Source organism: Tympanuchus pallidicinctus, unplaced genomic scaffold (assembly GCF_026119805.1).
Source record: "Tympanuchus pallidicinctus isolate F22 unplaced genomic scaffold, pur_lepc_1.0 scaffold3, whole genome shotgun sequence".
Taxonomy (NCBI): domain Eukaryota; kingdom Metazoa; phylum Chordata; class Aves; order Galliformes; family Phasianidae; genus Tympanuchus; species Tympanuchus pallidicinctus.
Genome location: NW_026294747.1, coordinates 3421331 through 3434220, shown reverse-complemented (window position 1 = coordinate 3434220; position 12890 = coordinate 3421331). Strand labels below are relative to the sequence as shown.

General features: G+C 36.7%; 1 protein-coding gene across 2 annotated transcripts in view; it reads right to left on the bottom strand.

The window, feature by feature from the left end:
- Positions 1 to 272: 272 nt before the first annotated feature.
- PRMT3 (protein arginine methyltransferase 3) overlaps positions 273 to 12890 on the bottom strand; it is a 49052-nt gene continuing 36434 nt past the window's right edge. For both annotated transcript variants that reach the window (XM_052695689.1, XM_052695688.1), the window contains 3 exons: positions 8949 to 8999; positions 8666 to 8753; positions 273 to 1000 (listed from right to left, as the gene is read on the bottom strand). In XM_052695689.1, coding sequence (XP_052551649.1) covers positions 891 to 1000; positions 8666 to 8753; positions 8949 to 8999 — 249 coding nt within the window. In that variant the 3' untranslated portion in view covers positions 273 to 890. The remainder of the gene's footprint in view (positions 1001 to 8665; positions 8754 to 8948; positions 9000 to 12890) is intronic.

Sequence of the window (12890 nt, the reverse complement as noted above, 5' to 3'; positions counted from 1 at the left end):
ATTAGCGTTAGAACCAAGTGTGCTTAAACCCACGACACACACATCAATCTTTGACTTCATATTCAATCTCTGTAACCAGTCAAACCAAATGTACTGTTGCAGCAACTGTTCCTAGCATTTTTCCTAAAGCTGCAAAAATATACAGTTCCACCCACCCATGCTCCAGTAGGCTAATACAGAAAAAAACCTTAGTCATAAATAAATGAGCCATCAGTGGACAGATAAAAGAGTATCCAATTAAATGGGAAAAAAAGGAAGCAGGCAACTGCATCATAAAACACACTCAGATCATTTATTTAGATTAATGTAACTGAAACATGATACGACCTTTTATTCACAGAGTTGTAATAAAAATAAAATCTTTGGTGCTGCAACCTGCAGTTGAAATTCCAAATTTATTCTCATTGTGATTTTCTAGCTACTGCTGAGCTGCAGTGGCACATCATTTAACTGCTCTTTCCATATTTAAAAAAAAAAAAACATTTTTTTTTCTTATTCTTTAATAGTAAGCATCATTGGCAGCTGGAGAATAAAGTAATATTCAGATATCATGATTACTTTTCCTCACAACACAACTTTAAAGTCATTTTTCTCACTCAGCTGTCTCATCTAACCAAACCCAACTTCTCTTTCTTTCCCCCACGTTATGTGAAATAAAGCAGGATCTCATTTTGTCATTAGTTGCCATACGCACGTGCAAGAGCATCCAAAATTTCAATTGAAAATTTCCAAAACTCTCTCTCTCAGTTTCAGGTACCCTTATCACACTGTTGTGCCTGCACACATATGAAGTTCCAAGAGTTTACCATTTTTGGCTTACAGAAACAGCTACCAACAGTTAAATCTAACAGTTAAATTGGACATTTTTCATAGCTATACACATAGAACTTTCATTGAAGACTGTAAGTCTGCTTTACATCCTTGACCAAAAGGGTTATAAGGAGGGACCGTGGATCTTTTCTGTTCTTGCGGACTGTTATCTTTCCCCTCAAGGCCTCTCCTGCAAGAATGAAGAAAAAAAAAACACAAAAACCATTAATACGCTTGCATTACTGTATCATGTATGCTAAGAGGACGGATGCATGAAGTATGTTTATATTGTATGAGAAGTTGCTCTCAATTAATTAGGGTCTACAAAGGTTTCCTTTATGTTTTCAAAGCTCTGAGCAACAGTCCTAACCATCTACAGTTAAACTGGTTGAGGTGTTGAGTCACACAGATGCTTTATCACTCAGCTGACCCACCAAGTGCTCAAGCAAGACACTAACTTCGAGGTCTACAAGAATTTACTCAACGGCTTTCATTCAGGTATTCAAAAGCTGATCTGTGCCTCAGACTTATATGCATATTATAAATTCTTGTGAAAGCTTAGGAATGACAAATGCTGTTTCAATAGCATGGCTCAAGGTTTACAACCAACCTGCAAGTTACACTCTTTTTACATTTAGGAAAACTACCGTCAGTCAATATTCTACTAAGTCAATTAAAAAAATCCACAATTACAAATGCTGCTTCATATCCTAAGGAAATAGTACCTATAAGGGATTTTTAGTCACATTTTAAATGAGCTTACCAAGCAGATGTCTCAATTTCACAATGCTTTTGTGAAGATTGCTGCTTCTGGATATTAGTAAAAATTAACCCCCTTTTATTCTCAGTCCTTAACAAGGCTTGTACTTTCAGTTACATTAGCAAGCATGTAGGAAATCCACTCAGACATTTCACACCATAAATTGCAACAGCAATTAAGTTTTCTGCTACTCTTCTTTTAGTCCTTGCTCCATTCACTTCCATGTCTCATGCCCACCATGCTCACTGTTGCTTTCTTAATGTGATTGTAAAAGCTACTGTTCGTGACCTGCTAAGGAGTCGAAAAAAGAATTGCAAAAATGGTTTGATAGTTTACAGAGACAGATTTGCCTGGTAGAAGGATAGGTCAGAGAAAAAAAGGCATTATAGCTTCTCTTCAGTGGGAAAGTTTAACCTAGTTTGAACATAAAAACATTTTCAGAAATGCACTGCAAAATTCACTACTTCGTGTTAATGTTCCCTAATACCAAAGGTTTTTGAAACTGTATAGACTGAAGTAAAGAATCTCCACAAGCAGAATTAAAATTCTATGACTTAAATCAGCCCTCTGGGGGGCTGAAGTCCTGCCACATAAAACATTTTAATACAAAGCAATACAACGAATGAAGCGGAGATCTAAATATAATTTCAAAAAATACAGCTGACTTCACAGAACAGAGCCCTCAGATTATGTTTATATGACAATTTCTGAAACAAAGCATTTTTCTCAGCCATTTTCATGCAGTAACAACATTAGATCTGCCTTCCTAAACAGGCTTTTCTGAGGGCTGAACCAAGCAGCAGCACTGCAAGCAAGTAACAGGAAGGTAGTTCTGAACAATTAATCAATGTCACATAGATATAAGATGACTGATGTTTTTTCACCATTGTCCTCTCCTACAAGCTGCCTGGAGGAAGCTGTCTGCGGGACTCAGCTGCATCACCTTGCTCTTATCACGCTTAGCTGAATGCAAGTAAACTGCACAGTGCCACTGCAGTTTGATTAGGACAAAACTGAATGCATTACCATCCCCTTCCAGCATTTTTATTAGACTTCGCTAAGTCCTGAGCTTTGTCCAGAAAGAAAACAAATGAAGAATTCAGCAGAACTGCTGTAGAAGCTTGCTAGCACAGGAGAAAATAAACAAACAAAAAATCCCTGCTTCTATACTGACCTGCTACCAAGTAACAAAGCTCATTACATGCTCTACAGAACACTCTGTACACACGCTAACCCTTAACACTTGTGATCATTTATTTTGATTCTGACTTTCATCACCACAGAAATCATAAGCAATCATAACTTCTAATTATGTCAGTGCAACAAAATCACCCATACAGCGATTCTGTGAGATAAGACACTTCTCAGTGCAAGAGCCTCTACTACTAAGTTATTTAGGATGAGCAAGCGGTACTTTTCAGTTTATAACTTGATTCATCTGATTTGATTGAACCTGAAGATTTTGTGCAACCTTCTGCATACATATCCATAATACCTATGTAAAGCTTGAAGTGACCCATGGCAATGAGCTCATAATGTGAAGACCCCTCCTGCCTTTTAATACAGCTCAGTATCCTCTCACTTTTTGATTACAAAAAAAATGGAAGGAATAAATGAAGGCAGGCAGCCATCAAGATCTTTCAAAGCTTTTTTCTTTTTGTGGAAGAGTTTGATGAAAGTAATTGTGAGGCAAGTACGAGCATGGTACTTAAAGCATTCTTTATTCTGACCCCCCGTTAAAGCTTGAGATCTTCAACTTCAAAGACCTTAAGATCTGTCAAAGAAAAATCTCACTGAAATTGTTTTAAATAGAGCTCTTACAAGACTGCAGTAGACTTCTGCTAAAGATACCTTAACTACCCAACTGCCAGTGAGAAGTATCTTTAGAAATCCCCACTCTAGGGCTGTGACAATCCCCTACACAGCAATAACCACAGGCTTGTAGGAGGTAGACATTAATGTATTAACAGTGAGATCTGACACCTCTCTTAAAGATAAGTTCTCACACAAGACTGACATTTTAAACAAAATCTTGTTTTCCTCTCTATTTTCAACAAACTGGAGTCACCATCTTAAGCAACACTGAGGTCTAGCAAGTAACTGAAAAAAAGCAAGCATCACTTTGGAAGAGTTGGCTAGAAAGCAGTTTCCATATATCATCCATCTTCTGAAAACAAATAGGAACAATGAAAGGTAGAAATCATTTCTTGCAGAACAGAGAGCATTTCCCTTAAACTCAGTAACTTGTCCTTAGTCTCCCCATTCATCCAGGTAATCCACAGGCACCTACAGCTGTAGGTGAACCATCACCTTCCCACTTGGCCACGTCACTTACACAATCACCAACTCAATCTTCAATAAGCAGTTTCTGAATTGAGCAGAAATCACAGGCTTCCAGTATTATTCATCTCCTCTGTGACAACACTCTCATACAGTCTGTTCAGTTTAAATACTTTCTGTCTCTTCACTGTTCAGCCTGTTGTGAAACTATCTTAAGGCCCTGTGCTTTCCTGTCATACATGAGCCTGTTCTTTGGCATACAAACAACAACCAAATTGTTGTTTCAACACCCCAGGTCAAAACTGAAACAAAAAAAACCCTCTGAAACTAAATCTAAAGAAGTCTACACAGCATGTTAAGTAAGTTAAGACAGCCTAGTATGAGCTGCCTAACATCCACAACCCACACGTGGCAGTGCAAAAATTCCCAATGTAGATCAGGCATCAGAAACACTTGCCGCAGTGAGTGAGTACCATGCATCAAGTGGAGCTGTAGGAGCCAAACTACCTCACCTAGAGCTAGTCTCAAGTCACTACATTTTATAACAGAGATCCATCGTGTGGCCTGTCTCAATCTTTCTCTCAGCAGTTGGAATAAAACTCTGAGAAAACCATACTATTGCTGCCATGTGTAGTGTATCTCCTTGCAATTTCAGACTGTGCAAAAGGAAACAGTGTGGTGCAAGAAATCTGTGCAACCTTTCTTGTACAGACATAGAACTTCTATTACCTTTCAGTGATAAGAGATTCTGCCCGCTCTGTGCCCAAAATACACATTTACAGATTCTTCTGACAAGTCAACAGGATAATTTTAAGCAGCAGACTTCACGAGTTACATCACAAGACATGGAACATCTAGTCTGACCTCAAGATCCAAGTTTTAATAATTACTAGATATCGAATGCAAACCATTTTTGGAGATGCTATTTGTAAGTAAACAAGTGACTGTTCTAAAGACACCACACTGAAACTGTAGACAGGCAAAACAAACAATAAAAAGCCAATTAGGAAACAAACTACCCCACTGGGATACATAATACTGAAGTATTTCAGTATAAGATCTAAACACTCAGACAGACTAACTGCCAGTGTTGTTTTTGTGTTTTGTTTTGGTTTTTAATGTTTTTCAGTTTGTAAATTTACAAACAGCTAACCAATTACAGAGACTGGGGAGCTAACGATAATCATGGATTTTATGGGGGGTTGGTCATGTAAGCCCTTCTATTTTGCTGTGCTGGCCCCTTTTAGCTCCACTGATAAACAAATCAAGGCTTTATTTCCACTGCAAGGCAATACCAAGAACACAAGACGCCGACAATATGCTGTTTTATTGCTAATAGAATCTGCTTGCATATAGATATGGGTTTTAACTTAATGCACTGTTACTGAACAGATTCTGTCACCCCTTTAAATAAAAAGCTTACAAAAATGATTTTATTTAGTAAGTGTTTGGGTCAACCAAATGAAAATGATATGCTGTACGTATTTTTCTGCTTCTGAGATGAAGTAGGAATATCTCAACAAACAATAAAAGGAAAAGATTCACATTTGGAGCGTTTGTAAGAGAATGGCATGGCTCTGGCATCTGAATTTCAATTTTTTAAAACAAAGACCTTTTCAAGCTATTATAAGAGCTGCTGTGAAAAGCCTTGTACTCTGTAGGGAGTCCACAATACAATACTCTTGTTTGAGAAAAAACAGTTTTCTGGCAATAAAGTGTCATGTGGCTTCTTTATTTCTACTGCATGCTAAGCAGTTAAAGTCTATCCAACATGCTGATGCTTTTTTTGGTTTTAGTTCATCACACATCAGCTTCAAGTCTCTCAGGCCAGTCTGGGAGGAGGAAAACCAGTTCTTTGAATACGTGACTAGTAAGAGACTTCCCCCATTTCTAAAATAAATCTAATCAGCAGAAATTATCCACTAAAACTATACACAAAGCACTCTGTCATATTTACTCAAGCCAAAATTCAGTAGCAAAGCACACATAGCAGATGCAATTTTGTCCTTCCAGCCTCCACACCTTTGGATCTAGGTTAAGCCTCTCTTATTTCCTCTCTCAGAGGATATGCAAACACTGCACACCTAGCAAAGGCTGCAGTAGGAATGGCAGAGCAGGGAGAATTAATTACAAGCCCCATCCTTTATCTTGTAATGGCTTGATTCTGTTACCATCAGAATCAAGAACAAAATATTCAATCTTTTTTATGAGTGAGAAAATAGATCTATTTATACAACAAATAACCTGGAGTCAAAGAACTGAAAAAAATTAAGAGGGTTAACATGGCAGAACAAAAGAATTCTGCCATGGAATGAAGCAGCATTTCTCTGATAAATACCCAGCAGGTTCAGATACCTGTAAGCTCAACTGATTTTGCAGAGCAAATCCAAACACAGTTTCACAGTCACTTCAGGCTTATCCCCAAAAGCTGTAAAGCATCTGATAGAACTAAAGTCAATTTTACTATTTTGGTCAGAATAGGAAATCTGAAGGAACCATTTTTCTTTACTGAAAAACAAAACAAAAATCATGATATCCAGAAGACATATTTACTGAACAGGAGAATGTATTGCCTGTATTTTATACCAACAAATCTGTTTCGTGGCTCATCAAAATACTGGAAACAAGTGCCCCCACTGCACCACAATAAATTAGTCAGTATTTAAATCAAACACTTCAGTAAGCAACTCAGTCTTTAAAACAGTTTTAAAAATTGACCAAAATCTGAAATTGGACCACGTGGCCTATGCTGTGTGCTGGTTTACCCCTTTTGCCTTCCTTCATTGAATAAGAACTATACTTGGCTATTTTTTAAGCATGCACTTAAAGTAACACGATTTGGAAAAAAGATTTTTGGAATGCTGAAGGAGAAGACAACAATTATTTAGAAATAAAGCAACACTCTTATGTAAGTCTAAGGGAACACTCTCTGCCCTGATGGACTTCTATCCTCCATGAACAACAAATACCCCACAGAAATTAATAATAGAATTACAAAGGAGAAGGAGATTACGTCCCAGTTTCTCTCAGAACCTTGCAATAAAAATGACAGCTCCGAAAACAAAAATGGTAATTCTAAAGAAGATGTAAAATTAGATGGAATGAATAAAAGGGAAAAGAGGGCTTAATGATAAAGAGAAGGAAGCAAATAGAAAGAAAAGAGAAACATGGCAACAGCAAGATTTGTTACTGTTATAATTTAAAGAAATGTGAGCTAATAAAGAGAAGGGAAGAAATTATGACAAAAGTAATCTTGAAGGTCGACCAGATTGTGCTCACTGCTTCAAAGCACAACATTTCTGCAGTTGTCTTGAGAAAGTCATGGCAAGCAGACAAAAATTCCAGAACCAGACACGCCTCCCAATAATTTCAGAAGTTTTGTAAATGTCAAATGATCTATGTAATATTTAATAATGTGCATATTCCAACAAATGTCACTGCACTTCTAAAAAATTCCCTTCACGCTCTATGACATTGAAACATAATGAACAGCAGCACAAGGAGCTTAGCCAGCCTCATCTAGAAAGAGGCTGAACAGAACAAATCCAAGCACAATTGCACGCAAGTACTTGTGCATCCCAAGTAGCAACAGGATTTAAGAATATGTAAGTATAAGTTATTTGAGAACATAAATTCAAGCATGACAAAAATGATTTGCCATGGAACATAGATCACTGTGCCTTTACGAAAGGAGCACCTGGTAAAAAGCTCTGATGGTAACAAGCTACCTCAGTTCTTCTCCACATCACCACTAAGCCTCTTGACTTCAGCTTATTTTGCAGAATCCACATAAATTTCTGTACACTTCTCTCCCAGTACGCCTGATCTGCTTATAGACTTTTCAGTTTTAGGCCACATATTACCATGAGTTTATTAGCTGACAGAAGAACCAAACCCCACTGCCAGATCCTCTCTGTCCTGATAACCTGTAAAAAAACCATGGCCTTCAATATGAGTAACATTGCTTTGATGCATGTTTCTCTGCTGCACAACTATTCCATGATGGTAATGGACACGTTGCAGCGTTTATAAATCAAAGGATATTTGACTACTTGCATGGAAAGTTACTGTCAAAACTTAATAAATACAGCTAAATAAAACCTAATAAACATCAGTTTAGTCCCCCAAACTGTACTTCAGCAATTCACTGTCTGAACTTTGGGTTATCTCTGATGACAAGAAAAGCTTTTTTACTTTCTTCACATCTGAGCAACAAGGAGCAAATTACGGTACCTATCAAGTTTATTTCAACATTCAGCATATCCAAATGACATCTCCATACTTCAATGGGTCATGCTCTTGGCTGTGAGTTCTCTGAAACCATTTTCTATTACAGAGTAATCCCACAGCTCCAGGTACAAGACTCATCCACGTACTCATGATTCACATTAACAAGTGCAGCAAAGTTTACGAGCGGTACAAGGATCTCCATACAATCACTGATACATAAGAACACAACTAGCATCAAAATTAAGAGAACATTAATAGCAGTACTCTGGTCTTAAGTTTTTCTTGCATCGGAGAAAAATCATTTGAAACACAAGTGAGATTTCTCACTGTACTGCATGGCACTATGTAAGTATTTGATATATGCCCATTTACGTATACATTTGCCATTAAATTTGTAGAATATATAGATATTGCCCACTGCTTTGCTTAAGCAAAAAAAAAAAAAAACAACCCTAAAGAGTAGCTGAAGGACTTTATTACTAATCCTTTTTAATGCTTACATAACTCTTGAAATGTTTTAGATTTAGATTTCATGATAATACCAGTGTAGCACAGCTGTTGCACCAGGACTGAATTTAAATATACCTGCTTCTACAGGAATTGGTTCCTCCAGAAGAAAAACTGTTTGTTTCCAGTGTGTTTTGGTACACAGGGGACTAGTTGAAAACAAGACCTGTTTGAAGAGTTCAAGAGTTTGATTAGAGAACAACAGTTTTAATATCAGACTACATCAATCAATTACTAAACACACATGCATATGAGTGTTGCTACAGCAAAACAGACTTGCTGCCAAACACTTTGACAAAGAAAAAGGGCTCAAGAAGTATTTTCCCTTGAAGTTATTTTTAAAATGCATACCACCACATACCTTGTTGTGACAGTCCTTCTCAAAAAATATATCGAAATAACCTGCAATTGCCTGTAGTAAACAAAATACAAATAAGATGAAGAATGACAGCAAAAAAAACCTATAATAAATATACAAAAAAATATGGATACATAATCTGAATGATAGCTGATTTACTCTTGTATTTTTTTCTTTCTAGTCTAAATCCAGAACAGACAACATGGTGGCAAATATATCTTAAAGCAATAAAACATTATGTTGAATCACCAGCTTTAGATTTTTCAACTAATAGCACTCTAGAGAAGTATGGAAAGCTCAGAAATGAACCAAAGAGACACTATGGGACCTTCATGACAAATGAATACCAGGATATTGGAACTGCCAACTCTTCCACCCCTTAAGCAAAAGGTCCTATCACTCATTCAGTGCCGAGAATCTCATTTTCAGTTGAATTATATCCTTGTCTCTAATATGCCTTTTTCAGTGAAGATTGAGAAGTTTGACACAGTTTTATTGACCCACCGAGACTTCTTTTACTGACACAGAATCTTTTCTGGATACTAATCAGATATCTAAGCCATAAAAATACCTATCAATCATTGCATCAATACTGTTGGTATGCTTGCAAATAAAAGTTAAGATACGATTACTGGATAAGGGAAGATAAAGGTTGAGATAATAAAAATGCATTAAGAATTGAAGGAAAAAAGAATGGCTTCCAGAGAAAATGAGACTACCAAGTTATGTTCTCGAGCAGAAAGCAAAAACAGTGCCCCAAACTCCAAGGAGACATATCACAGCTAGGGGAGCTGCAAACAGCTAGGCACTCGGCAGCAAGAAGTAACATCTGACCCTGAGAAAACATCCCCAGATGAACATTTTTAGGGATTTAGGATGAAAGGAGACTACAGTTACAAGCAAAGAAACCATCCCTCTGCTACCTGCTTGTTTCCTGTGCTCAGGGATAGAGGACTCTGTATGATTCTGTAAAGAATCAGGACAAATAACCATTTAATTCCTTGCATTATTAATGTTCTCCCAAACTAAAAATGCTAAAACACTGCCCTTGACTACCTAAATCAGTGATAATTAGACATCACAAGGTCTACCATATGCAGGGTTCCAGGGATTCTACATTGTTTTCTGCACTGATTCATTAAATTATTTCTTGCAGCATTCTAAAATGGATCCATTCCCCTCAATACTGAAACTGAAATAATTGTTGAGCCAGAAGAAAGACCTAAAAAAGAACACAAGACTTCTGTTGCAACTACAAAGCCACTGATCCAGGAAGCATGTATTTACCACTACAAAACAAGTTTAAGATCAAACTTGCAGAATAATTTAATTTTGGCACTTAACAGAAATCACTTGGTCTCCTACCAAAGACAGAGGGAGTACACAGAGCATTTCCATAAGCAAGTTTGATAAGTAGCAAAATAGAAAATATTCTTTTCTCTAATTCTCCACAGGTTCCCATCTTGAATTTTCCTACAACTACTGAGCCAAAAGCAATGAAACATTTTCTTTCTTATTTTTATTTTCCATAGATGAGAACTTGTATGTATATTACCAAACCAATGTTTGTTATCATAGGAATTAGTTATCATTGGAATTAGTAACTCTATCAAAATCGTCTGGAGGTAAAAAAAAAAAATTGTCACTTCAGAGAACAGGCTGAGAACAAGAAACATTATAGAGAAACATATAGGGAAACATTTCCCTTTATGCATTTTCAAAAATAACTACACTGTATTTAGAATACCACTTGATCTACTTTCTCACAGACTTCCCCCAGAGTTGTTCCTCACAGCAAAGTCAAAGTCCTAGAAATTCACTACTGAATTTATGCTTCTGATAAGAAATCAGGAAGTCAAAATAGCCAATAATGCAAAACTAACTGTGACTTTGATGACAATCTTTTCAGGTTCTAATGTATCTTCTCTTCCATTTTAATTTCTATTATTTGTTAGTAGAGTTTGGTGCTCTGTTACCGAAATGCACAATAAATACACTCTGCATTTAAGCGCATTTTACTGAAATAATTCAAAGTACAAAGTTCAAAGCATTTTCAGGTGATTTCACTTTAAAACATTACCACACACTGCAGAAGCTACAACAGTTAATCACAAACTTCTTTTAAATATGCATTACTACAAAGAAAGCAATTTCCAGTGCTTGCAAACTGAAGGAAAAGTCCTCCCTTTTTGCAGTAAAATTTAAACACAGAGCTAATCAGCAAAAAGGTAAGGAAAAAAAAATCACTGTGCACACATGCAGTAATCTTACGGACAAGGACATTTTAAAATGAAACCAAGGGCTGGCCAGATTTTAATGAAGGATGTAAAAATGTTTTTAAAAATAACTTGAAAAAAGATTTGTAGTCAAACTAAAAGGAACAAGACAATAATGCCACTGTAAATGTCAGGTGACATTCTGTAACTACTGCATTGGTTTCTTTGGTTTTAAGCATAATGATAACAGTTATTTCTTCCATCGCAGTTTTGTTTTTGCTCAACAGATCATTTACAGCTTCACCAGGCATCAACCATTAAGAACTCCTCTGGCAGAAGCTTTCCAGTGCCAGTCTCTTGAATACCATACAACAAAAATGATGGCTTTTAAACTGGTAATAAATAACTAAAACTCTACTTAGACACATGTTCCAGCCTCAAAGGATGCTAAATATAAGAAATGATGCAGAAATATTATTCTTCCTGCTTTCAAGTAAACTGTCAGAAAGAAAGCAGAGCCATGGGGACAAAAAACACAGCCTCAGAATAAACTCCCCACAATTAGCTAGGGACCTAAGAAGGTTAACTACAGAGCTAAAGAAACAATTAGGAACAGATTTGCATTACTGAGATGGCAAAGGCTAGCAAAAGTTTACTCAACAGTTTAAGAAATATATTTTTGAAATTATTATAGTATCCAGTAACCTCTCCTCAGTTTCATCCAACCCAGGCTTTGACAAAGAACTCTCAGAATAGTTTTAAGTCTTCCCCCATCATTGAGGGACACTAAGGTGTTCATGCAAGCATATGATCTGTAAATGAAGCACTTCCTCTCAACGCGACTCATTTCTTCAACATTTTCTCCCCTCACAAGTGATTTATCTGAAACCTATTTTTTCTTTTATTCATATAAGATGTACAAAATATAGTAAGATCATAAAATCCTTAAGAGCTGTAATGGGTGTACGCATTCTTCGCTTTGCAGCCCTTAGCTGAAACGGGAAGAAGAGACCAAATTTTAGTTCAGACATATCTGAACAGTAGGCTTATTCCATAACGACTGTCTGTTTTGTGCAGCTTTTTAACAGGATAAAACAAATGAGATTGCTTGACTCCTTATGGGAACTCAAAGGCAACCTTACCAATTCACTTAGGAACAAGGAAATTAAAAATTATCATCACCGCTATCACCTACAGTGAGTAATTTATCATTCTTGCTCTTCACTAGCATCATGTTCCAACAGTGAGCGGCTACAACAAATACAATTAGACAGCTGGCCACAGAAGTGGGAGATAATGTGCTTTTGATGGAGTTTACCCAAGCATGGAGATGGAATGTTTGTAATCCATGCGGCAGAGTTGCTGCCTTTTTATCACAGTAAAAAAATAAAAAGCACTTGCTGCTAAAAAGAATTTTTTGTTGTTGTTTTAAAAGGAACACAAATCTGGATCTCAGTGAAGACGGGATTACCAATAACTGAACAGATCATAAGGCCACATCCTGCTTTGTACTGGGATATTGTGGTCTTTAAGGCAGCAGACATTCAAGGTGTGTTTTGCAGCAGGACCAAAATCAGACTTCCAACTCACAACTAAAAAATGTATTTCCTCACTTAAGATTTAGATGCTAACGCTCATTTTCGGCTCTCAAGTGCAAGACTGGACATTACGGGACTAAACCGCTTAACAGAGAAGACTTAAAGATACATTTTCCTAACTCAAAACAATT